The following is a 27,332-nucleotide window of genomic DNA, read 5'->3' as shown; positions in this document are numbered from 1 at the left end:
GAGCTTAAAACACTCAATTACATATTGCTATTTATTTAATTTTGGCCAACTGAAGAATACTATGTAAAAGTAAGTCTATATGCTGTCAACCAAAACCTCCTCTCACTTGTCATTTCAACAATTCACATTGATGATCTAGACCAGGGGTCTCAAACTCGCGGCCCGCTGAACAATTTTGTGCGGCCCGCAGACTAATCCACGAAGTTCGAAATATTTTGGATAAAATTAAGTAAGCCTAGGGGCCTACTTGTATTTTTCATTTCTCTAGCATCCTAGCTAGATATTAGCTTAGTTAACAGCAGTTAACTTAGTTAACAGCAGTTAACTATGCGAACTACAGTTTCTGGTCGTTTTGTGACACTGAGTAAACTGCATGTACGATTGTGCTTGTTGTACTGATTTTTTTTTGTTTTCAACTGCAGTGAGAAAAGTGTTGCGTAACAGTTGCCTTTTGTAGACCTAGTGTGGCCCACCGAATGGCTGTGATCTTGCTCTGCGGCCCACATGCTGAGTTGAGTTTGAGACCCCTGATCTAAATGATAAGAAACCAAGAATTTTTTTAAATTAAAAATTATATGAACTATCCGGGGGAACACTTTGTAAAGTATATAATTGTCTAACTACTATGCTGTACTCCTGAAACTAATCCAAAATAACGTTGAATGTAAACTGTAACTGAAAAAAATAAAAAATAAAAATAATTTTTACAAAGATTAATAACTAAAAACAAAGTACGTGAGAGAACCTCTCATTCCCCCAGATTTTTTTGGCATTGAAAAATTTCTCTCTCCCATTGTGAAAGCGTTGAGGATAAAATGTCCCTCCACTGGCTCACTGATTCTACTCTGCTTGAGGAGAGGGAACCGGGCAAAGGGACACTCTCAAGTGTAACCTGCTCTCACTCCCCTCACTCCAGTGCGAATCGAATCGTTAGTGCACGGGCCCAATCTCTGCTCCCCTCCCTGGAGGGGGCCGCTGCAGCTGGCCTCCCCACGAAGGAGCTGCAGGGGCCCAAGCTCTACCCCACTGGGAAGATGCTCCATTCAGGGTGGGTGGGCTAGGCTTTAGAAAAAGCTTTGTTTCCCAATCCAGCTATTGATGGGAAACTGATCCAGATATGACACCTGTGTCTATTTTGCAGTTGCCTTAGAACTCTGAAAGGAGGGGCACGTGCTTAAGTGGAACTTTCAACCACACATGTCACAATAAAGGTGGTTTTCTTCTTCAGCTCCTCTGTTATACTATGTATGTATGTGTAAACGGGAAGAGAGGGAGAGAGAATAATATATACAAAAGCACATTAACCAGGATGTTAGATTATGATTCTTTGATTGTGCTAGCTTTGTAGTTTAAAACTTAACAGAAACAAAATGAAGGAGTGAATAGCATTATTTCTAAGCCCTTGGTTTAGTCAAAAAACAAATATAACAATAAATGTTTTAATTACCTTGATGAGAGTAACAATTCTTTTAAATGCTTTTGGGAATTTAACTTGTTATATATATATTTTTTTGTACGTGATAGTTTATAAGATGTTTGCGTTTTTAGTATCAGTTTCCCATGTGGAATTTTGATAATGGCATACATATTTTTCAATTAATTAGTGGACATGTGTGTGTGTGTGTGTGTGTGTGTGTGTGTGTGTTTGGAAAAGAACATAAAGGCTAAATTACTCGAGATCTTGACAAGTAATAATAACTAGAACTTAATACATTATGTTTCAAGTAATTTTAATATAATATGCCTATTTCTCATAACAAACCTAAGAAGGTACACCATTAAGATCACTTTATGTATAAGGAAAGCAATACACACAGAGACTAGTGACTTCTCTAAGTTCCCAGACCTAGTGAGTGACACAACTGGGATTTGAGCTTCAGCCAGTTTGGCATGAAAAGTGTGGTCCGTGGACCAGTATTCTCAGCATCATCTGGGGGCTTGCGTAGGCTCAAGCACCAACCCAGACCCTACTGAACCAGGGTCTGCATTTTAACAAAGATGCAGAACTGGTTCCCAAGCACCTTCAAGTTTGAATCAGAGATATGCTGCAATTCACTAGACCACTTCTCTTTAACCTTGAGAAGGCATCTGGACATTATCCCAAAGCCAGCAGAGAGTCAGGGGAAAGTACAAAGTAAGAGATTGGTAAAATCAAGTTTTTTAGACCAGTGGTTTTAGGTTTATCACTCTGGCTTCCATACCCAGAAAAGGCCGATTCTGGCAGCAGGAGACCAGTGAAAGCTGCTGCTCTCAGACAAGTGAAGGAAGACGCAGCCCAACATGGGTGGGTGGCTGCAGGGACAGCAGAGAAGCAGGTGAGTGTGTTAGGGAGTGCTGACGGATTCTCTGGGTGTGTGATTGAGGCAGAAGAGTTAGTTCACCCCAAGTTTCTGGCTTGAGCAATGGGTTGCATCACGCTGTCCCTTACTGCACAAGAGTATACTTGAGGAAAGTAGGGTGGGGAACAGGGAAAGGGAAATAATGAAGTTACTTTTAAGTTAAAATGATAAAATTTGAGAGGAATGTGGGATAGCCAAGAAGAGCCGTTCAACTGGGGCTAATTAGATGGAGCAGTGAAGCCATACAAATAACTTGGGCATTTTGGAAAGGGTCCTATGGCAAATTCCATGTCAAAATTTTTGCCTGGCTTGCCTCTGATATTCCTCCCACCTTCCCATTGTATCAATATTTACTGGGGTCCAGTCTGCTCTGGGCAGTCCTGTGATTAACAGGCTGTTAGAAATATGGGTCTGTGGCTTAGAAAAGATATCTTAGCTAGAAATAAAAAATTTGAATTTATAATCATGGAGAACAGATGATAAGTAAAGCAGTGAAATTGCTCCAGTAAGAGAAAAGGAGGCTAGCATATAGGGGAGAAGGAAAACCTGCAAAACAGACTGAGAACAGAGGTCTTAGAGGTGGGAGGAAAACGCGGAGTTTGATCTCAAAGAAATCCCAGGCAAAGAGTGTTTCCAGATGGGAAAAGTGGAGAATAGGGTAAAATGCTTTTGAGATGCCAGGTAGATGGGGAAAGAAATGTCTGCTGGATTTAGCAATACATGGGTAATGGATGCCCTCGATGAGCTCTGAGGAAGACCAATGTGGACTGAAGCCAGAGTGCAATGGACTGAGAAGAGTGGGCGGAGTGTCATCGAGTGACAATTCTTTCAAGAGATTCATCTGTGAAGCTGAGGAATGAGGCTAAGTAGAAGAGCCCAGTAATGGAGAAGCTGTTCAAGACGGGAAATGGAACACATTTAAATGCTGATGGAAGCCAATAAAGAAGAAAAGACTAGAGACTGATCCTTGAAGAGGAGGGTATAAGATAATGGGAATTAACTTAGATCTCCCCTTTTGTGTTTTGATGTACCAATAGGTGTGTACAGGGATTCTGGAGGATGGCCAGAGAAACAGGAAGATCCTCTGCAGCCATGCTTTCCACATCCCGGGCTCTTTAGAGGCTTAATTCTCTCACCCTTCCATTCTAAAACTTGCTTCTACAAAAGAAACTGTTCTGCTACTTAAATCTTCCACTGTTCTTTCCATGACACTCTGCGCAGAACAAGGGTGACCATGAATTCATTAAGCACCAGCTCTGAAAATTAACCCTTAAACTTCCCTTTCAGCTAAAATCCTTGTCTTCAGGTGAGAGAAATTTAGAAAGTGTTTAGGCACACTTCCTCACTAAGCCTTTTAACTAGTTGGTGATCCCACCGGCCCCAGCATGTGTCTTAAGCTGAGGTCTGTGGCTTCATAATGGTCCATAATGAGGACCCCAGAGAATACCCAAGGACAGATTCCATGAGTCTATCCACCCCAGAAATGTCATTGAAATATCTATTTTGCCGTGGACTTTTTGTCAAGAAAGAAGGTCCATTGATTCTCTCAGATTAAGGGGGTCTGTAATCCCAAAATGTGGAGATAGATAAAGGCTCAAGTTGATCATTTTGAAGGATTTAAGATGTTCTTCTCCTCCTTCCCCTCCTCCTCCTCACTGCCCCACCCAGGAGACCAAAAGGCAACAAGAGAAAATGATTACAATCAGACAGGAAAAAGGCAATTACCAGAACATGAAAATGCAAGATTGTTTAACTGACATCTGACTCAGAGCTTCCCCTGTGAACCCAAGTATTTGGTTTTCATTTCTAAAGTGACCATGTTTCCTAGATTGAAAACATAAAAAAAGAAATCAAGATATCTCCTACATGTTCTAGAAAACCATTTATTTTCAAGATTAGAGCAGAAAGTTACCAGGCTTGTCTAAGGAACCCAAATTAATCCAGCTTTACTCAAAATGTTGTTGGCAAGTAAAATGAAAATAAGAGGTAAATTTGTCAGTGAGGTGATGTTACATTAAAACACAAATTGGCTGCTCTTGTTTAGGTAGTAAAGTCCCAGAAATGGCAACTAAATGATAACATATGGGAATAAACAGAACCAGCGTAGAAAACAGACATTAGAGTTTACTTTCCCCATCAAGCAACTTGGACCAGGGCTGTAGGCAAACACCATAACAACTACGTTAAGCATCTCTCTCGTATATAACATATGTTTGCAATATTTATGTTATATTTTAATCCACATACTTTGCTAATAAGAATGCTAGAATTTCTACATGACAGTTTTATGGATGTGAAATGACGGCTAAAATGCCTTGAGGGTTTTCTTACATTTTATTTATAAGAATTACACATTTTATTAATGATTTTTTTTGTTTGTTTTTACAATCCTGAAACCCAGATTGACAGCCGAGAAGTTGCATTTGGTTTTCAAATGGATGAAAGACACCAGTGAGGTTCTGACTACAACAGTGAAGGAGAAAGTATAGACATATGGGATGCATGCTTTTGCATAAGTAACACTGTCTCAGTTTCCAGAAGCACTGTATTAGATGCATGTGGTATATATCTGTGTGGGCCAGACACGCAGTTATTTTAATTTAATCTTAGAACTCTTAAGATTAGGAATTGTCTCTATGCCTGCTTCTGGAAGGTAAGCAGATTTTTTTTAAAAACAGCAGGACTCTCACTTAAAATATGTAAATGACTTCAAAATGTGCTCCAGATATATAAATCCAGCCATAAAGTACCCTCAGTGATCAAGTTAGTCATTCAAATAAATTGGTCAAATGAAACCTGGGCATCCCACTGTCCCTTTATGACGACTCTGCCCCATGAATAAGGGCCACTCTCAGATTTTGGGAGGCAGCTCCAAAGTGTAGCCTGGACCCTGCTGTTTCCACATGTAGATCATCAAAGTGAGAAATCTGAAAAGCTCAGCATATAAAGTTTGATAACTGTTGGCTCACATGGCTTTTAAAAGGCTTCTAAGGAATTTTAAGATCCATACTTATCTGCCAAGTATGTTTTCTCTTATGCGATCATTAATGAGTCTCTTCTACTTAAGCGAAAATACTACATAAAAACACATAGAAAAGAGGAAGGAAAAGAAAACAAAATTTACTTTTTCTTAAAGCTGCTTCTTCCTGTAATTTAAACAGCATGAAAGGAGACTACACGATGATTTTTTTCCCTCCAACACATTCATAGGTCAGCTCCCAAAAGAACAGAGGGAGCCCGCAGAGCTATCTGAGGCCCCTCCTCCCAACAGCGGCTCTCTCAACTTTTAGGAGAAAATAGGAGGGTTAGTTTTTTCCAAGGCTTGTGATATACACGAAGCTGACTCCCCACTGGGCTGAAAAAGCATTCCTTGCCAATTTTTACTTAAAATGACGAGTAACAAGTTCTCTGCAGGACATCCTTAAAGGGCAATCCTGCCAGAATTAATATTTGAAATATCTGGATAAGCTTTAAAAAGTTTAAAACACAAACTGCACATACACACTTGAAAAATTCCCACTGACTAGGCTAAATTAAGGGTGCATTTACATTTTAAAAATTTCTAAAAGAGGAATGTGTTTTGTGTTTGATTAATCTGTTTTGTGTTTGTTCTGTGTCTGGTGACTATCAGAACCCTGATTTGGGGGTAGAAATGGCTGAGCCACAGAGCTATTATTCTGTTCTCACCTGCAGAGTTGTTGGTAGCTTGAGATAAGCCCTTGGTTGTGGCTTTTATCACCGTCGTCCTGGGAAATCTGGGAACTCTGAGCCTTGGATTTGACTAGAATAACTCCAGGTTGTTACCTGCTTCCTGCACCTGCAGTGTGGACTAAGTCCCTGTTTCTGCCTGTTTCCCTATGAGCTGGCAACAATTGTTATGTCACCTGCTGGCTGGATGCATTCACTTAAGCTGTGTGCTTCATTTAAGCACAGACTCCTCGGAGTGTTTGAAATCTTTAATTCAAAACATGAAAAGTAGCTTGAGATTTCAAGAGTTGAATCTAAAGAAATGGTTGAATATTGAACGAGTGAGTCAAACTAATTCATAAAAGCAAGTGGCATTTGCTCCTAGAATCTCTAATAGAAGCCATTTCTTTTTTGGTTTGTAAGTGGGGTGAAAAACTGCCTTAATTCCGTTTATTCCCAGAACAAACTTAACTGTCCTTGTTCTAATTGCTAAAGGAATGATAAATTAACATTTTCTGAGGTCAAACTCAGATATGTACAAAAAAAATAAAGAAACGAGCGAGGGAAAGACAAAACCAGTCAACTCTGTCGTTATTCATCTAACTTTGATGGTTAAGATATGAAAATGAAAACATGATTAGCAGCAACAAATTGATTCCGTGAAACGATGTAAGTGCATTCTATTAGTAATAGATTTTAATCAGGATACTGCTAGACAAGCCTTATTTTTCTTCTTTCAGAAGTGAGGAAGAAGAGTCTTGGAGATACAGACTGCCTACGTACCCACCAGTTATGGGGTCATTACCCTCTTTGTTTACACCTCTGCCTCCTGAGAGGATAATCTATATCCACTGATTCCACTTCTGATCCTCCTGTTCCCTCCACAAACTGCTGCAATCTGACTTCCACTAGAACCACTTCACCAAACACTGCTTCATTAAGCTCATAAAAGATCTTAATTAGCACCCCAAAGAGCACTGTGTTTTATTTTACCAGAAATTTCTCACCTTTGGCTATGTTTCTTTCTTCTTAAGAAATTGTCTCCCCTTGGTTTCACTAAGTTATACTCTTTGGATTCCCCCTTGCTCTTAGAGCCTCAGCCTCCTTCCCCTTTATTCACCTCATCCTTCTCCGGAGCGTCGTCCTCAGTTCAGAACGTTCCTCCGTACCCTCTCCACGCAGTGTGGCAATTAACGATATGACTCCCAAACTGGTACTACTCTCTGTTCTCAACTGATACCACTTTCGAAGGTTCTAGGACAGGATACAGGCAGGCTGAGGCAGACACCATTTGTTTTAACTAAATGAGAAATGTGCGGACCTGAATGCAGGGCGATGACACATTTGAGAGAACCAGCAGAAGTGACGAATGACGATGGTGGAGAGCGAGGGAAGTCTTTGGACATCTTTGTCTAGAGATCCCCAGGCATCTCAAACTCAGTCTCAAATAAACTTCTTCATCGTCTCCCCAGTCCTAACCATCAGCCTGCTGTACTTGCCATCTCGGGGCACGGGACAGTCATCCAGGCTGTCACCTCAGACTTCCCTTCCCTCGCTCTCCACCATCGTCATTCGTCACTTCTGCTGGTTCTCTCAAATGTGTCATCGCCCCGCATTCAGGTCCGCACATTTCTCATTTAGATAAAACAAATGGCGTCTGCCTCAGCCTGCTCCTCTTCTATTGTTTCTCTATATCACTATGAAATATTTATTTAAAAATATCAGTTTTATTAATTCTAAAGACATGCTTCTCACAGACAATTGGGGATAAGAATCAAAAAAGAATTTAAGATGACTTGCAAGTTGAGAAACAGCCACATCTCAAATTTTTACCCACATCTCTTTAAAATATTATGTAAGCACCCATATAAACATTCAAGAAAATGTTTATGTAAATGTTTCTATGCAAATTTTATAGATATTTAATTAGAAAGCCAAGACTACCTTGTATACAACTCTGTACCTTTTTTTCCTTAATATACTATGAGTGATTTTCCAAATCTTAAATATTTTGAAATGGTTGTGAATGATGGCTGCAATAGCATGAAATACATTATGCAATAGTGTTCTCTCTTTTATTTTTCTATCTCTCAGATTTGTTTTCTTCAACACCAAAAGTTACCCTGAGCAAGGACTTAATTTAGGTGGGAAAGAAGATGAAAAAATAGAGAACATTCACTGTAAGTTCATTTGTTTATTAGATACTATTTAAACAGCTATATATTCTACCCTCAATCAATTATCTAACCTGTAAGTAGATATAACAGTAGGTTAAAGGCTACATTTTAGGTGAATAAAGACTAACTCAGTAGGTAAACAACTTGATAAAGTGTTTTTTCTTCTTTACATTTCCTAACAAGAAATGAAAAAAAACTTTTGGGACCTTTGTCTTGGCTTGATTAGTCAGTTATTCTTGGTGGACTAGCATCTAAATAAAATTATTTCCAAGCCAAGAAGACTGCCTCCTTTTTGTGCAAGACATATTGTCCATGCTTCTTTTTTATGAGAGGCTGGGGAAAGACAGGGACACATTAACTTCACACCTCTTAGAAAGGGGAAACATTGCTTTCACAAGAATATATATACATTTGAGAAGACTTTGGTTAATTTCACGGTCTGCTAGAGTGATTTTTTGAAAAGACAAACCTAATCACCTTATTTCCCTGGTTAATTGAATCTTCTAAAGGTTCCCGTTTGCAGGACAATGATTATACTTTTTAGCTTAGTGTACAAGGCATTTCGTGAGCCCCCTTTGGTTTCTCTAGCTTCATCTTATCTCACTTCCCCAGACCATTAATTTCTCATCCCTTAGAGCAGTGGTCCCTAACCTTTTTTGGGCCACGGACCGGTTTAATGTCAGAAAATATTTTCACGGACCAGCCTTTACGGTGGGACGGATAAATGTATCACGTGACCGAGACAAGCGTCAAGAGTGAGTCTTGAGCCCTGGCTGGTTGGCTCAGCGGTAGAGCGTCGGCCTGGCGTGCGGGGGACCCGGGTTCAATTCCCGGCCAGGGCACATAGGAGAAGCGCCCATTTGCTTCTCCACCCCCACCCCCTCCTTCCTCTCTGTCTCTCTCTTCCCCTCCCGCAGCCGAGGCTCCATTGGAGCAAAGATGGCCTGGGCGCTGGGGATGGCTCCTTGGCCTCTGCCCCAGGCGCTAGAGTGGCTCTGGTCGCAACAGAGCGACGCCCCCGAGGGGCAGAGCATCGCCCCCTGGTGGGCAGAGCGTCGCCCCTGGTGGGCGTGCGGGGTGGATCCCGGTCGGGCGCATGCGGGAGTCTGTCTGACTGTCTCTCCCCGTTTCCAGCTTCAGAAAATACAAAAAAAAAAAAAAAAAAAATGTGAGTCTTGAATGTAACAGAGGGGGGAATCTGGTCATTTTTTTAAAAATAAAACATCGTTCAGACTTAAATATAAATAAAACGGAAATAATGTTGTTATTTATTCTTTCTCTGCGGACGGTATCAAATGGCCCAGGGACTGGTACCGGTCTGCGGCCCAGGGGTTGGGGACCACTGCCTTAGTTTCTCAAATGACTTCACATTAATTCACATCCCGGTACTTCCGAATGCCCTTTCTCTGCCCAGACACGCCTGGTGTCCTCCCCCTACTCAGCAGGCTGGCCCTGTTTCTCCCTCAGGACTTGGTTCCAGTCATTTCCCTTCCGCTCAGCTCCCTCCCCTGCTGTGCAAGGCAGGTTGACTTCCACTTTTCTCCCAGAGCATCCTCTGATAGTCGACTTATCTCAAACACTGTACATATTGAACTATAACTGCGAAATCTTCCCATCTCCTTGAAAGCAAGGCAAAATTTTAAGATTTACATTAGTATTCCTGGCACTTAGCTGTCATTAAGGACCCAGATTATTGAGCCAAGGCTTTGCTCCTCCCTTTCTTCCATCACACCACAATACAATCCCTCTTCCTGCTCTTCAAATACACATCCGGGTAAGTTCACTACTAATCACTGAAAAGAAATACAAGACAAATAGAGGCAAGCCTGGTGAAACAAATACCAGGAACTTAAAAAATTTAATGCCAGTTTAGTTATTGCCTTTTTTTTTTTTGTATTTTTCTGAAGCTGGAAACGGGGGGAGACAGTCAGACAGACTCCCGCATGCGCCCGACCGGGATCCACCCGGCATGCCCACCAAGGGCGACGCTCTGCCCACTAGGGGGCGACGCTCTGCCCCTATGGGGTGTCGCTCTGCCGCGACCAGAGCCACTATAGCGCCTGGGGCAGAGGCCAAGGAGCCATCCCCAGTGCCCGGGCCATCTTTGCTCCAATGGAGCCTTGGCTGCGGGAGGGGAAGGGGAAGAGAGACAGAGAGGAAGGAGAGGAGAGGGGTGGAGAAGCAAATGGGCGCTTCTCCTATGTGCCCTGGCCGGGAATCGAACCCAGGTCCCCCGCACGCCAGGCCGACGCTCTACCGCTGAGCCAACCGGCCAGGGCCAGTTGTTCCTTTTTGTGTGTGATGTAAATAGAAAAGACTGTGTCTGAAAGCCAGAAAGTCAGGATTTCTTTCTTAGGTGGTTTTTTTGGAAGAAGTCTCCTCTGGGTTTTATTTATTCTTCTGTCTGCTTAGCATGGCCTTCAAGGTAAGGCAGGTTGTGTGAATCGGAGGCCACTTTAGTAGTGCTCCCGGCTTCTGTGGAAGTGTACATCCCAGAGTTTATATATGCATTTTTTACTGTAACTCCATTTACACTGGGGTGAAGGCATCATGGGTATTTAGTCAAGGAAAGCAAACCTTCCATCACTCCCACCCCCACCCACCTCACAGAAGTTTGATAGAAAAACGCCCCATTTGGCCCTGGGTCCAGCAGCATTTCCGAGGAAGGAAGGAACTATTCCTTCTCCATCTATGGGCTGCATTATACTTCAGATCATTTTGTTCTTGGCCTCAACCTTGGTGGTTCCTAGTCTGAATAAAGTTCCTTTTCTAAAAGGTTCAATGGTTCTACATTCAAGTTAAGCAACTTCTATATTTGTTTTAATTTAGTCTTAAGATTTTTTCTAAAAATATCCTGATTTGGATAAGATATGCCACTCTTCACTGACTCTGATGGTCAAAAATGGGTTTCTCCTTGATTCTTCAGAAACGTGATCTAGAGAGGGAACACACGGATAGGAATACCTGAGCATGTTATTAAAATATTTCTACTGTAGTTGCAATAGAAGACAGCAGCTGGTAAGAGTATAAATGAACAGTTGCTGAAATCTAGCCAGATGAACAGGTTTACTAACTGGGGTGAAATGGTTCATTAATGGTAAATTTTCAAGGAATTAAAGACACTTGAGAACTATGAAATTATTTTTTTGTAAGAATAATATAGTAAGTTAATGTAAATACATAAAATGCATGCATTAATTAATCTAGTAATAATTTTAAAAAAGGAAGCTTCAAAGTTCGATAACATTTAATAGAAGAAACAGGCAACTTTATTTTAAATAACATTCTTAAATTTGCCCATGAAGATCATAGTAAAGATTTAACAATTTTTTATTAACAATCAGATTACATAAAAAAATTAGCCATATAGTTTTATTTACAAAAACAATAAAACTTATTATTATGAATAAAAACCTTATGATAAATGAAAAATACAAACAAAATAAGAATGGTTTTTTTATTTGCTTTGCTTCTTTTATTCTTATTTTCATGAAATAAAGTCAGAAAAATTTTATTTCTTTATTGTCTATAATATAATTTCACAAAAACAAAGATTACTTTGGTATTTGCTAAAATAGAAATGATAATGTTCTTGAGCACAGATTAAATAAAAAATTATGTTGAGTGTTCAATATTTTGAAAGCTGAATAAGCACATAAAACTAATTAGAGTTTGTGGTCAAAGAGGATTTGTCATTTTTCCTCCTTTGCCCTATGAAAATACATTAATATAAAATTCCCAGTGGAAAAACATTTTAAAATTTATGTTACACTTCTCTATCAACTTTCATAATAATAATTTGTCAGCAATTATATAATTCCTTTCACTCAGTATTAATACTCTATCTAGAATTAGAGGTAGGAAGATTGATTTTTATATTCAAATATTTTAAAACATACACTTTTAAATGCCACATAAGGCATAATATAAAATAGTATTTTTTAATATTTGAGATTTAACTATTAAAAATAAATTAATTTTGATATATAATCAATTGTTGCTTAAAACTCATTAAGGTGAAATGATTACTCCAAGGAACTATTTTAGTTTTAATTAGCTTAATTCATGTTTTAACTACTAATGATATTTAGAATACAAGAATACTTTTTTTTTTTTTTTTGTATTTTTCCTAAGTGGGAAGTGGGGAGGCACAAAGACAGACTCCAGCATGTGCCTGACTGGGATCCACCCAGCATGCCCACTAGGGGGCGATGCTCTGCCCATCTGGGGCTTTGCTTTCTAGTGGCCAGAGCCATTCTAGCACCTGAGGCAGAGGTCATGGAGCCGTTCTCAGCACCTGGGCCAACTTTGCTCCAATGGAACCTTGGCTGCAGGAGGGGCAGAGAGAGACAGAGAGGAAGGAGAGGGGGAGGGGTGGAGAAGCAGATGGGCAATTCTCCTGTGTGCCCTGGCCGGGAATCGAACCTGGGACTTCCACATGCTGGGCTGACACTCTACCGCTGAGCCAACGGGCCAGGGAGAATACCTATTTTTTTTATAAGGATTTTGCTTTTTGAAAAGAAAATGGTTGCAATGATTTAAATGCATTTGTAAATTCCCTTACAACAAAGTATTAGGTGCTTGAGTGGCTACTGATTAACTAATTAACATTTAGAAATGCAAACTGGGGTGAAGAAAAATATTTGCATAAAATTTTTAGTTATTCTATTGTTAAAATGTGACATACGTATTAGCAGTAAATTTTTTTTTCTCTTTCTCCTGTTAGCATCTTGTTTTAGAGCAGAGCACAGCAGTGCATGGGCCCCTCAGGTGTTCTTCTGCAGCTGTAAAGACATCCCTAAGGACCCCAACCACATAAAAGTTCACTCCTGTGGGGAAGATGGGAGGCCCTCTACTTGCCAGAAATAAGAGTAAGGGCTTAGTGAAAAAAAAAGTTTGCAAATTTTGCTATGTTCCGTTTGAAGTATTCTCTATTAATTTTAAAATAAAATATACAATTAAAAATTTTGACACCAAAAAGATATATTTTAAAAATATGACGATATTGTAAGTTTCTAATATGTATAAATATAATGATGCCACTCAAAATATAAAACAAATGAGTCCTTTCCTAGAAATGAAAGATACCAGAAAATTTATTCTTCAGTACATGACAAGCAAATAAACCTAACTGTGTGTGGGAGGGGCTGTGGGGGGCTGGGGACTTAAAGTAAACATTTCTTATACTACCCACCAGTACTCTGGGGAAATGCTTCCTGCAGAGCAAACAGAAACCAAGATCCTTACTCTTCTGTCACAGATGATTTTCTGGATTTGAGAACAAGGTCTTTAATGGACGAAGAAAGTTCTTGAAGTTCTTTATGAGTAGTGCTGGTGACATCTTCTTGTACTCTGTCTAATTCATCACTCAAGGGATCATCACCCTGCCCAGTCTTTTTATTTTGATTAACTAAATGCTTTACAACCAGTCCTTGATACTTCACCAAAAGAGTATGCTGATCCTATGAAAAAAGAAAAAAGCAAAGTTAACAAACATGATTTAATTTTCTGTGGAACAAAGTGAGGTGTGTTCTGCCAAGACACATGGAAGGTCTTGGTCTTGGCAAATCATGGGTCATGTCAGCAGGAAGCTGAATGCAGGAAGGTCCCTCCTCTCAAGTTTACATTTTTGGAGAGAAAACACAAATACAGTTATTTTAATAGTTAATTTAGCTAGGTTCTATCACCAAAGATACAAATTGACATGGAAGTTCAAAGAATCTAAAGTTACTTTTAGTTGAGGTGCTTCTCAGAAGAATTTATACAGGACAAGACTTTTTTGAGGGGGCCTTGAAGGACAGGTTAACAGTGAGTAAGCTGAAAGGAAAGACTAGACATTATTATATCTTTGCCAAAAGCTTAATTTCCAAACTCAGTGTGTTCTTTACTGTGATCTGATAGGATCCGATTCCTGAGCTATACTGAGTTTTTAAATCGAACTCCTAATTCACTGTTTGCATTCATGGAAACAGGAAGATGATGTTAATATTAATATGTCTTGGTATTCACATCTATCCATTTAAAATATCTGCAATCTAAAATCTCTAAAAGTAACAAGTGCACAGAAAATGTAATACCTCTGGAATTTTACTATTAAGAAAAGCAATGATCTGTGGGACACATCTTCCAGGTGCATGGAGCATGGTGTGGGTTGAGAACTGAAACAACAGGACTGATGTGAGGTGCAGAATCAGAGCAGGGTCTTCTGTGACTTTTAGCTGTTCAGCCAGCGCTTGTCGATGCTGGAACAAGATCTGCCTAAACAAACAACAAATACACACAGAATCTCAGCAAGCTCAGTTCTTCCCTTCTGTATTCATTTCTAAATTCTCTAGCTTAATTATTTAGTTCAATAAACATGTTAAGAGGCCTTTAAATATGGCATACAGACACATACAACCCTAAATGGCATGGGAAAATTATGCTAGAAAGTGATAGAAAAAACAATATAGCAGGCATACTCAAAGTATGCTTTTTATTTTGAGTTGTAGGGGATCAAACAGAAGAGCACTGATTTACAGGTTTCCTGTAAAGAAGGTCTCAAAGCTAATAAAAAGCTCCTAGGCTTGATCAGCTACGAGATTAAAGAACTCTGCTACCTTACCAAGATAAGTAAGAGAGGGACAATGAAATATATTAAGACTGAATATATGCTTAAAGTTGTACAATGATTTAGTCACAACAGTTCTCTATGCAATATTCTAACAGTCAAATTCCAATTTCAGATATAGCAAATTGAAGAATTTATTAATAATGCAGATTAAGTCAATGTTACCTATCCCTTTTTTTGTCTCCCCTTTTCACCATAATATCACAGGTTTCTGCTGCAGAATCCAGACAAGAAAGAAAGTCTTCAATGCTCTGAAAAAGTATTTAATACAATGATTAACTTTTATGAACAGGCTGCCTTAAGAAAATACAACCATGGCCCTGGCTGGTTGTCTCAGAGGTAGAGCGTTGGCCTGGCATGTGGAAGTCCTGGGTTTGATTCCTGGTCAGGGCACACAGGAGGAACAACCATCTGCTTCTCCACCCCTCCCTCTTCTTTCTCTTCTCTCTCTTTCTCTCTCTCTCTTCCTCCTGTAGCCAGGGCCAAATGGTTCAAGCAAGTTGGCCCTGGGTGCTGAGGATGACTCCATGGCCTCGCCTTAGGCGCTGAAATAGCTCAGTTGCCAAGTAACAGAGCAGTGGCCCCAGATGGGCAGAACATTGCCTTGTAGCAGGCTTGCCGGATAGAACCCAGTTGGGGTGCATGTGGGAGTCTTTCTGTCTCCCTGCCTCTGACTTAATAATAATAAAAAAAATACAGCCACTTAATACTGTTTTAAAATTTTTTTTTTTTTTTTCATTTTTCCGAAGCTGGAAACGGGAGGCAGTCAGACAGACTCCCGCATGCGCCCGACCGGGATCCACCCGGCTTGCCCACCAGGGGGCGATGCTCTGCCCCTCTGGGGCATCGCTCTGTTGCATCCAGAGCCATTCTAGCACCTGAGGCAGAGGACACAGAGCCATCCTCAGCGCCCAGGCCATCTTTGCTCCAATGGAGCCTCGGCTGTGGGAGGGGAAGAGAGAGACAGAGAGGAAGAAGAGGGGGAGGGGTGGAGAAGCAGATGGGCGCTTCTCCAGTGTGCCCTGGCCAGGAATCGAACCTGGGACTCCCGCACGCCAGGCCGATGCTCTACCACTGAGCCAACCAGCCAGGGCCAAAACTGTTTTATAATTTTACACCCTAAATACAATTTTTTAAAAAGGTTATTTTGTCATTAAATTTGAAATTGTGATTTAGGACTTTAAAAAGGGTAAATTGCCCCCAGCTTGGTCACCCTTTACCTCCTAAAAGTGTATTTGAGTTCAGAATACCAGTTTCAGACTTAGTTTACAATTATTCCAATAAAAATCTCCTCAAAGATCACAAAGTCTAGCCCTAATATATATCTAAATAGAATCAAACTATACTTACCTTTTCATTCAGAGAGTTATGGAGTTTTGTGAGGGCTACTTTAGTTTCTTCTGATAATTTACTTAAAATTTTTTTTCTTACCTACAGGGAAAAAATTCTTTAGGTATTATGTTTTTGACATGTGGTGGATATAAAAGCAAACAGAATGAAACAAAATGTGTATTTATTACTATAACAGAATTTGAATGGAATTTCTTTGTTCTTGAATTTTATATCTCAAACTAGGGATAATAATATGCTAAAAACATTCTCAAATCAGAGAGCTAGCCAATAGCCAGTCAGCCAAAAACAACAGATATAGCCCTGTCCCTTCCAGCGGCCTCAGCAGTGTAAGGAAGACGGGGTCGGGAGCAGCAGGCATGCACGTTCTCTTCAGAGATTCTAATTCTCTTCAGAACTAGTGTAAATATTGAAATGAGATGGTGGCACTAAATGAAAATGACTGCAAAGTTATGGAATCTGGCATGGATATTGTTAAAAGACTTGCAACTCAGTAGGAATAAGGGCTGTGACATAACAAATTAATTAGGAAAAAGTAAAACTGCTTGTTCCCAAATAACTAAGTATCATTACTGTTTAATAGACTGGTTATATTACTAACCCTGCTAGCAACCACATATATAAGTTTAGTATATACACTTGACCTAAAAATCTTGATATTTTTTCCTACAAACTATTTCCTGTACTTTATTTTCTTTTTAGATTACTTCAGATGTGACTAAATAAGTTATGCTCAGATTTCAAACAAAATACATCAAGACTGGCAAGAAAATCACTAACATACATCACTTGTAATGGCTGCAGGATCATCAACTGCCATCATTAAATCCGAAGCTAAGAAGCTGAAAATGAGATTAGTGACATCGGTACAGACTGTCTTTAACAAGTGCTTGGTAAGAGCAGTCTGTGTATCATCTGAAAAATAAAGGTGCTTTATTAAAATGAATGTCCAAGAAAAAATATGAGAATCAATGAGTGAAAAAATAAAATTAGACCCTGGCTGAATGGCTCAGTGGGAGAACCCTGGCCCAGTGTGTGGATGTCCTGGGTTTGATTCCTGGCCAGGGCACACAGGAGAAGCGACCATCTGCTTCTCCACCCTTCCCGTCTCCTTCCTCTCTGTCTCTCTCTTCCCCTCCCACAGCCAAGGCTCCATTGGAGCAAAGTTGGTCTGGGTGCTGAGGATGGCTCCATGGCCTCTGCCTCAGGTGCTAGAGTGGCTCCGATTGCAGCACAGCAATGGCCCAGATGGGCAGAGCATCGCCCCCTTGTGGGCATGCCACGTGGATCCTGGTTGGGTGCATGTGAGACTCTCTCTGCCTCCCCGCTTCTCACTTAAAAAAATATTTAAAAAATTGAATTAAGTATACCTGTAAAGAACTTCATCCCTTTTTCAAATAATCGAATATTGTTGAATAGGTTGGAGACCTCCTCTTGCAAGTCCTTGATTGTGCGCTTTCTGCCAGTTCCAGAAGCAGAAGTTGTTGAAGACATGAAGACTGAACGTACCACCTCAAGGTACATTTTATTAAGAGGTCTGTAAACAAGATAAATAGTTAATTAAAATGTACTGGGTTTACATAGATAAAAAATTTTGATTCTATGGAAATAAGATTTATGAAAACACTTCTATTTTTTAAATAAATAAGATTTGGAGAACAGTTCATAAGAATCTGTCTTCTATCCCAGGAATTGTAACTTATATGGATTATTTTTATTAATTTTAAAATATCCTGCTCACAAAAATTAGGGGATATTTCAAAATAAATATGAAGCGATAAAAAAAAGCATTTGCTTTTTTTAAATTAAATAAGAACATCAGAAAAGCAAACGACAAGTCAAAGAAAGTTTGATGATGCAAATGAGATGTAAAACCAACTTTTATTTCTTCTGTGAAAATGCACTCACTATACAAAAGGCTGAAAGTACTGGAGTATTCGTACATTCCCTGATCCCAATTTTTGTGAGCAGTCTACTTATAGTTATTGTGCTAAAGACAACAAAAACAATAAAAAAGCTTCAATTCAAATGAAACTCAGAATAGCTTTTGAAAGTTAATTTGGAGAATGGTAGACTATAAACCTGTTACCCATTCTGAGGAATAATACCTTAAATTCTTCATTTCTAAAGTACTATAAAACATAATGTATATAAAGAAAACCCTCCAAAAGCCAAAACTTTCCATGTTTAATTCAGAAAAGATTATTTAAAGTAATGGCAAATAATTAGTATCTATTTCAGCTTTTTACATATAAAAATATGATTATGTAATATATTTATGAACAAAAATATTCACTTAAATTAAAAATAAAACCTCACTAGAAAAGCTAAATTTCTAAATTCAAATGGTTAGATGCACTGGGCTCCTAGATTGCATTTATACAAGCTTATTCACTGGGACTACTACTTTGAAATAAGACCACATTAGGTAATGGTCAAGTGAAAAACACTTTCTTTGACTTCAGTATAAAAGTAAATTTAGCATGGTTCATGTTACATTAGTGCTGTCTAAATTTATTCTCTTCCAAGGCAGTTTCTTTCTTCATTTTCTCTCTAACAGTGCACTGTGTACTTTCTGTCATCTCTAGATAGAAAATTATCTTTCTTCCTTTTAGACGTTACTTTTCATGCTATGGAAGAGAACAACCAGCCAGTGGTTAGTGCTGGTGGTTTTCTCCCAACAGGACTGTGAACAAGAACACCTCCACACTCTGGCCTTTTATTTCTTGTCTCTCCAAAGCACTGAGATGTTTGCTGAACTACCTCTATAGGCAAACAGAGCCTGGAATTCGGTGACTAGATTAAACGTTGAGCTTTGAAAAAAACACACCCAAAATATGTCTTCTATCATCTTGGTGAAAATTTTACTTAATAACTCACTGAATTTCTATCATTAGACAGAAAAAAATACATTTTTATACTTGCTTTATTAAGTACTCAGCAAGTTCAGAAATAAACTCCTCAGGAGCATCTTGTATGCGTTTTCTTAAAAAATCTTCAATCTCATCCTGGAACATAAATGTGATCTCTGGCTTCTTTTTTCCTATAATAGAAAAGAACAATGAGAAAAAACAACAAAACAAATAGCAACATAAAGGAAATTATTTCCCATTAACACATTTAATAAGGTGGTAATTCATTCACTGACCACCACAAAACTTCTGATACTTTCTGTCACCAAAATTGCCAATATCGAATAACTTACAAAAATAATTTAAAAAATAGGATGTATAGTGGCATTTTGAAAATTTTTTTGTTATATTTTACTAACTTCATTTTATGACTGTTTTCTACAAGTCTATCAGAAAATAATAAAGATAATTTCCCCCTATCTAAAAAGTAGTTAGAAATCCAAACAATCAGGTAAATGGAAATCTTTTAGGAAAGAATAAATTCTCGATTTCTCCTTTTCCAAGTGAAAGGAAGGGAGATAGAGAGATGGACTCCCACATGTGCCCCGACCAGGACCTACCTGGCAACCCCCATCTGGGGCCGATACTCTGCCCATATGGGGCCATGCTCACAACCATGCTATGTTTAGTGCCTAAGGCAGAGGCCGCATGGAGTCATCCCCAGTGCCTGGAGCCAGAACCAATCCAGCCATGGCTATGGGAGTGGAAGAGAAAGAGAGAGAGAGAGAGAGGGAGGAGGAGGGGGAGGAGGAAGAGGGGGAGGGGGAGGAGGGGGAGGGGGAGGAGGGGGAGGGGGAGGAGGAGGAGGAGGAGGAGGAGGAGGGAGGAGGAGGAGGAGGAGGAGGAGGAGGAGGGAGGAGGAGGGAGGAGGAGGAGGAGGAGGAGGAGGAGGAGGAGGAGGAGGAGGAGGAGGAAGGGGTGGAGAAGCAGATGGTGGCTTCTCCTGTGTGCCCTGACCTGGAATCAAGCCCTGGACATCCACATGCCGGGCCAATGCTCTACCACTGAGCCAACTGGGCAGGGTCAAATTCTCTTTTTTGAACAATGGCTTCTCAGCAAAATTTCCTTCTTTAAAAATGAGTATTTACTAAAAATCAAATCATCCTTATAATTTATCTAAGATTCTTCAGGAGAACTCTTTTAATCATGTGAACCACAACTAAAGTAGAATTTAAGCTAAAAATTGTCTTTTTGCAAAGGTTTAGATTAAAAAGAAACCTCAAATTTTATTTTTGCTCTCAAAAATAATTACACACCAAGGAAAATTTGTATGCAGCTATTGTAATGGAAATAATTGTTAATTGTGGAAATGTCATACCTACTCACTTACTTGGAAAAGTACAGATTGCAGACAAGGAAAGCTAACAATATTTTCCTTATTAATTATAAAAGTGATTATTTTAATCTAAATTAGGTACTGACTCTAAAAATTAGACTTTAAAAATAAAAATAGAATAGCTCAAAATTCAATTTTTACTATGGTTCAAGATATAAGTAGCTGAGATCACAGCTTTAAAATAGATGAGTACTATCCTTTCTTTTTGAGAGCTGCTATTCTTCCTTTACACAAATTAGTTTCTGATTCTTTTTTTTTTTGTGGGAGAGACAGAGTCAGAGAGAGGGACAGATAGGGACAGACAGACAGAAAGGGAGAAAGATGAGAAACATCAATTCTTCGTTGCAGTTCTTTAGTTGTTCATTGATTGCTTTCTCATATGTGCCTTGTCCGGGGGCTACAGGGGACCGAGTGACCCCTTGCTCGAGCCAGGGACCTTGGGCTCAAGCTGGTGAGCCTTGTTCAAACCAGATGAGCTCACGCTCAAGCTAGTGACCTCAGGGTCTCAAACCTGGGTCCACCACATCCCAGTCCAACGCTCTATGCACTGCGCCACCGCATGGTCAGGCAATAGTTTCTGATTTCTTTGTTTGCTTCCTGCAAGCATTTAAAATTATTACATTGTATTTCCTTCTAGTGATCTTTCACACTGAGTTGACCTTCTATCTTAGCTGAGTACCTAGTTATATCCCAATTTCAGTGATTACAACACAATCCTTTTTCAAAAGCAATAAAATTAAATTTTTTAGGTAGAGTGGTAAACTGTACTTTTATAGCCCCTCTCCATAATTTATGTACAAAAGGAATATCACATGCCCCACTGTATAATTACTCAAGGCCACAGATATTAATTAGAGAAGTTTTTTTCTTAAATGCACTTTCACTCACACCCCTACTGCATTTGGGGAATAGAGAAATCTATTTATCAATGAAAAATTAAAACCCACATAGGACAGCCTTCATAGTATTTAAAATAAGGGTAGAGTTAGTAATTTCTATGAAGGTAATTTTCCTTTAATTATTATTGTTTTATGCATAAGAATAATAGCTATTTTTACCTATCTTAAAATATTTTAAAGACAGATTTTGGGTAACCATGTTATTACAAGTAGTAGTGTATTAACAGCTGAAGTCATGTCACTTGATCTCTGTATCACCTAGCTCTAGCCCACATATAATGAACTCTGTAGAAGAGGTAAAATAAAAATCTCAAATATCATCACTTCAAATTTTTTTTCTTTTTGCTGGAAAAAAGGAAGTGTGAGGTATAGTTTAAGTTGTTTTGTAAAGACAGAAACATATGGGAAGTGACATCAGAAAAATGGCAGCTTGAGAGATACTCCTGATCTCACCGTTTAAAATGTGAACAAATTGAACAACTATAATACAGTGAGGGAACCCCAACTGGTCATGCCTGAAAGACCTGCTCACTGAATGGTCTGAAGGGAGGGACGGATTGAAAAGGGGGCTGGAAGATAAAACATATCTGTGGTGACACATTTTAAGTTATGTGGAAAGGAGAGAAGCTGGAGAGACTGGATTTTTCTTTTTACTTGCTGAACTGAGGGAGAGAGGCTCATTCTGCTTGAGTTTTATTTTGAGCTAGGAAAGGTGGAGAGATTAAGGGGCAGAAGAGAAGGTATTAAACTAAGGAGAGCACAATCGAGCACAGAATCATGGCCCTGCTTCCTGTGGACTGCCTGCTGTGCTTCTCTTGCAATCTGCCTGCAGCGCTTGGCACGCACTCGACTGATGTGCACACGAACTCCTGGTGCATCCTTAGCCCACAGAGTTTGGCCCATGTGGTACTCTGCATGTGCTCAACCCACAGAGCTCAACACACACACAGCCCCTGCAGCCGGGACTCTGCTGATAGCCCATACTCTGTGCAGTCACGGAGAAGACCAAAGTGTGCCCCCCCCCCCCAGGTTCCCAGATCCTGCCTACCTCTCCTCACTGTAGGAAGACTGGCAGTGGCGGACCCCCCACAACTGATTCTCTGGGGCCACTCTCTCCCCTGAGAGGCAGAGTGCTCCACATCTGATCCCCTGGTCTGTGAGAAGTGGGGAGGAGCACCCAGAGACCTGAAACCGCCATTGCTAAAGCTGTATATCCAGAGGCATAAAGCTGCAACGCTGAAACTTGTAAAGTCCTCACAACACGCCCCACCTACCGATGCGACTGCAGCCCTGCCTACATCATTTCAACAGTATTATCTCAGGGGAGTTCTGCCCAAGATTACACAGAGCCAAAACTTATAGTACAGCGACACCTACTGGGAAAACAGAAGCAACCTTCCAAAATAAGTGAATGGGACTATATTAAACTAAAAAGCTTCTGCACAGCAAAAGAAATTGACAACAAAACAGGCAGTCAACTAAATGGGAGAGGATAATTTGCAAACAACAGCTCCCATAAGGGGTTAATATCCAAAATATATAAAGAACTCACAAAGCTCAGCAACAAACAAGCAACCGATCTAATTAAAAATGGGAAGAGGACCTGAACAGACACTTCCCCCAAGAAGACATACAAATGGCCAACAGATATATGAAAAGATGTTCATCCTCACTAGCTAGTCAAGAAATGAAAATCAAAACTACAAGGAGATACTACCCCACACCTGTTAAGACTGGCTATTATCAACAAGACAGGTAGTAAGTGTCAAAGAGGATGTTGAAAAAAGGAGCCCTCATTCACTGCTGGCAGAAATGCAAATTAGTACAACCATTATGAAAGTATGGTGGTTCCTCAAAAATTTAAGAATAGAACTATTGTATGACCCAGCAATCCCTCTACTGGGAATATACCCCCAAAATTCAAAAACACTGGCAATTAAAAACACATGCACCCCCATGTACACCGTGCAGCATTGTTCAGTGGCCAAGACTTGGAAACAACCAAAATGCCCCTAGATAGAGGACTGTTTAAAAAAGGTGTGGTACATACACACAATGGAATACTACTCAACCATAAGAAATAATGACATGGATGGACTTTAAGAACATTATACCGAATGAAGTAAGTAAATCAGAAAGAGCAAAAATTGTATAATTTCACAAATAGGTGGGATGTGAAACTGAGATTCGTGGACATAGATAAGAGTACAGTGGTTACCAGGGGGAGGGAATTGGGGAAAGGGTGTAAAGAAGGACAAATATAAGGTGACAGAAAATGATTTGACCTTAGGTGATGGATTTATTATACAATATAATTGATCAAATACTGTGGAGATGTTTACCTGAAATCTATGTACTTTTGTTGATCAATGTCACCCTGTTAAATTTAATTTTCTAAATAAAAAAAAAGAAAAACTATGGGTCTCAGGCTGACAAACAGCAAAGGAAAAAACCCCCAGAAACATAAAGTATCATAATTTAGAAAACTAAAGTAAGATGCCCCTTGCTAATTTAACCACATCAAACGCTAACAAGTGTAGCAAAAAGAATATACACACACTTCCTTTTCCTTTGTACATAGAAGCAACTAACCAGTTAGGTGTTTCATGATAATTAAGTGTGTATAAAATTATTTCCTACTTAAATTTGTAGAAATACACTTTTCATAAAATCATTGCGCCTGACCTGTGGTGGCGTAGTGGATAAAGCGTTGACCTGGAAATGCTGAGGTCGCCGGTTCAAAACCCTGAGCTTGCCTGGTCAAGGCACATATGGGAGTTGATGCTTCCTGCTCCTCTCCCCCCCCCCTTGTCTCTCTCCTCTCTCTCCCTTTCTCTCTCCTTTCTAAAATGAATAAAAACAAAACAAAAAACAAACAAACAAAAAAAACCCCATAAAATCATTGCAATTTGTTTTGCAAAGCAGTATAGTACCATAAAAATGACTGCAAGCTGAAACTATGCAAAGTGTTCTTAATAATAATGCATAAGTTTACGATTGTTGTGACCTTTTAAAAATGTATGTAAAAACATTAAAATCTCTTACTGGTGATTACAGATGTGTAGGGAAATAAAAAATAAAACGAGTATTTATATTTTAGTAACTATAATTTAGCTCATCACAGACGCTGAGAATGATTTGTGAAAAACGAATCAAGAGCAGTTTGAGCCGGCTTGCCTCTTCCTCATCGTGTAATCTACAGTACAGAGCAAGCGCCTTTTCTATGCCTTGGTAAGTTGTTTTACTCCATTTTTAACTCGACAACGTCTTATCCTTTGTCCTTTAAACACTGTGAAACATCCCTGATAATTTCTCTAATGTGCCAACTTCACATCCTCTAAGACATTTTCATCCTTTTTGCACAACTTTCCTCATTTATATCATTAAGTGCACCTTTCCCAAGTTCCTCTGGCTGCACAGCTAGGTCCCCTGAACAGTGGCAATGTCAACATTCCCACAGTCCACTACTTTCTCCATAACTCCATTTATTCTTGATTCATATTTTATTTCTAGTGTTATCACTTTTCATTTATTTGCTGCGCTTTCATCTTTGTTGGACAATTCCCTCTTTTGATTATCCATTCTTGTAAACTGTCACATGGATTTATCACTGGAAAACAATGAGGCAACACAAATACATGCTTCATTGGTGCATAAAGTGAACAAGAGATGCACAGTGATCTATCACTGACAAACTGAAATAAGTGATGTGATAGTCACAGATCATGGTGCATATCTGCTATTTATGTGCTGATGTGCGGGCTTGGGAGCTAGCAGCGAAGTTAATACTTAATGCAATTAATCAGTTACTATACCTTGATCACTGAAATATGAACCATGTTGTTGGGGGGACTAATGTCATTTAACTTAACTGTGGTAACAAATTAATGCCCACTGATGCTGCAAAGCAAGGACTTCTTGTATAAGCATATACACCTAACTATATTTATCTTAAGAAAAAGTTAAAAGAAATGCATATATGAAGAGTAAAATAATGCTACAAACCAGTCTGAGATGATTCATCATCACTATCATCATCTTTTCTTCCTTTCTTCTTGACTTTCTTAATCTTGTACTCTCTTGCATTGCTACCACCGCTTCCTCTCATACTTCCACTGCCCTCTGGTGGAAGATGACATTAGTTAGTATTACCTAACTTAATTCTTATTTTTAGAAAATAATGAAACTATGTTGTCATATTTAACTTTAGAGCAGGAAAAATAGAAGCCAAATAATTAAACATAGAAGCCAAATAATTAAACATTTAGCCACTTTTTAATGTCACAGTTTCTCTACTAAAACAAAAGGTTTGTAAATAAAATAAAAAAATCAATAAATATAAAATCTCTCAAATTTGAGCAACTCACTCAGAAAGCCTACATGCTTCCAATGCAGTCTCTTACTCCTTCTCTAAAGACTCCTCTTTCCTGTAGCTCTGTCCTACTTTTTCTTGGCCCAATATATTCACTTACCTCCTTTTATATCTTCCCCAAAAGAAATGTACCCTTATTTGTCCTTCTGTTGCCACAGCCTCATGAATACCCCATTACAGTAGTTCACAAATTTATTTGGTCTTTTCTTCTTGGCTGAAAAATTACCCATGTTTACAGGAGACATCCTGATTCTTCCCTCATTCAATAAGATAAACTTCTTCAGAGCAGAAAGCATATCTAATATTTGTATCCTTGGGGTTAAAGCAATGCTTGACAATAAAATTTATAGAGCACCTAAAAATGTGGCCCATGAATAATAAATCGGTTTAGTAGGAAAATATAGATATTAATCACCTACTGGTCAAAATGAAGACTAAAGAAACAAAATAAAACACAAATTATAAAACAAATTAAAACACTATAAAGAAAAGTAAACAATGTTGAGGTATTTTTCTATTAGATATTTACATTTAAAGTATCGATTCAACAAAACAATACTTATATAATAGTGGGGCTGAAATACTGAAAATATATTTCTTCATAAAAATTCATTTTTCCAATAATTTATATAAACTAAAGATTTTTTTAAGTTCCAAGTAAAATTACCTCAAATGTTATCATATCATATAATTCTAAGTTCTAATTTATTTTTCTGTACTTTTATGATAGAAAAATACAATTTTTAATAGCACAATTCTAAAGTGAATGTGTTTTTAATAGCATTTGGTAATGTTTCCTATGGGGAAGACATTCACGTCTGGCATCATTCCATGCTTTATAATTCAACTATTATAATACAACAGTACTAGCACTGAGACAAAACACCAAATGACCCTGAAGTTTTAGAAGGAAAAAAAAAACCACTTATACCTATCATAAGTGCAACCAATTAAGGTGAATTTATAACTGTATCTTCAAGTAATATGATAAAATATCCACTGCTGTGAATACTACTATGATTTATTGGAGCAATTTACTATATAGTTTTCCTAGAATAGAGAAATTTCAAAATATTATTCAAACTCTGTAGAAAAAGGCTTTTGAAGAGGAAAAGTGATTGCAAAGAAACAGGAGTGAATTCCCACAGCAAATAAAAAATTGTTCCTACCATAAAAAATACAGAAAATGTTAGTTTCCAAATGCAAGATATTAATAAACCAGTGCTGCCTACAATAATTTCCAGTGATTCTAAACTAAAAAAGTAAATTTAAAGAAGCAGTATCTCTTTGGAAAATTTATTCTTTCAATAAATACTTATAGAGCACCTAAAGTATGTCAGGGAGGGCTCTAAGATCTAGGGAAAAAACAAGATGGACAAGATTGCCAAACAATGAAACACAGCATAGTGATAAAAGTAATTACAAAAAGAAAACTGGAAAGATAATATACTGGAGACTGAGTGTGTCCACTACTCTGGGCAATTAGCAGGCCTCTCTGAAGAACTGTCTATATTTAGAGTTGATCTCTACATGACAAGAGGGAACCAGCACCTGAGTTCAGGAGACCACATTCCAGGCAGAGAGAATAGCCAGTGCAAAGGCCTTGAGGTACACAAGCTTGCCAAATGAGAATGAGACAACGGGCTCCTG

At 38.9% G+C, this 27,332-nt stretch overlaps 2 protein-coding genes across 2 annotated transcripts in view; both read right to left on the bottom strand.

Annotated features, from left to right (window-relative positions):
• The window catches only part of FHL5 (four and a half LIM domains 5), a 33,857-nt gene extending 28,267 nt beyond the window's left edge, over window positions 1-5,590 (bottom strand). Inside the window, exon 1 of the mRNA XM_066254345.1 lies at window positions 5,464-5,590. The gene's annotated coding sequence lies outside the window, so the exon portion shown is untranslated. The remainder of the gene's footprint in view (window positions 1-5,463) is intronic.
• Window positions 5,591-11,449: 5,859 nt separating this feature from the next.
• Window positions 11,450-27,332, bottom strand: part of UFL1 (UFM1 specific ligase 1) — a 32,729-nt gene continuing 16,846 nt past the window's right edge. Inside the window, exons 12-19 of the mRNA XM_066254340.1 lie at window positions 25,316-25,432; window positions 19,089-19,206; window positions 17,534-17,700; window positions 16,948-17,078; window positions 16,164-16,244; window positions 14,979-15,064; window positions 14,281-14,461; window positions 11,450-13,665 (exon numbers count right to left, since the gene is read on the bottom strand). Of these exons, the coding sequence (XP_066110437.1) occupies window positions 13,447-13,665; window positions 14,281-14,461; window positions 14,979-15,064; window positions 16,164-16,244; window positions 16,948-17,078; window positions 17,534-17,700; window positions 19,089-19,206; window positions 25,316-25,432 (1,100 nt within the window). The 3' untranslated portion in view covers window positions 11,450-13,446. The remainder of the gene's footprint in view (window positions 13,666-14,280; window positions 14,462-14,978; window positions 15,065-16,163; window positions 16,245-16,947; window positions 17,079-17,533; window positions 17,701-19,088; window positions 19,207-25,315; window positions 25,433-27,332) is intronic.

Source organism: Saccopteryx bilineata, chromosome 1 (assembly GCF_036850765.1).
Source record: "Saccopteryx bilineata isolate mSacBil1 chromosome 1, mSacBil1_pri_phased_curated, whole genome shotgun sequence".
Lineage (NCBI taxonomy): Eukaryota > Metazoa > Chordata > Mammalia > Chiroptera > Emballonuridae > Saccopteryx > Saccopteryx bilineata.
Note: the sequence above shows the minus strand (reverse complement) of the source record. Positions and strands in the feature narration are given on the sequence as shown.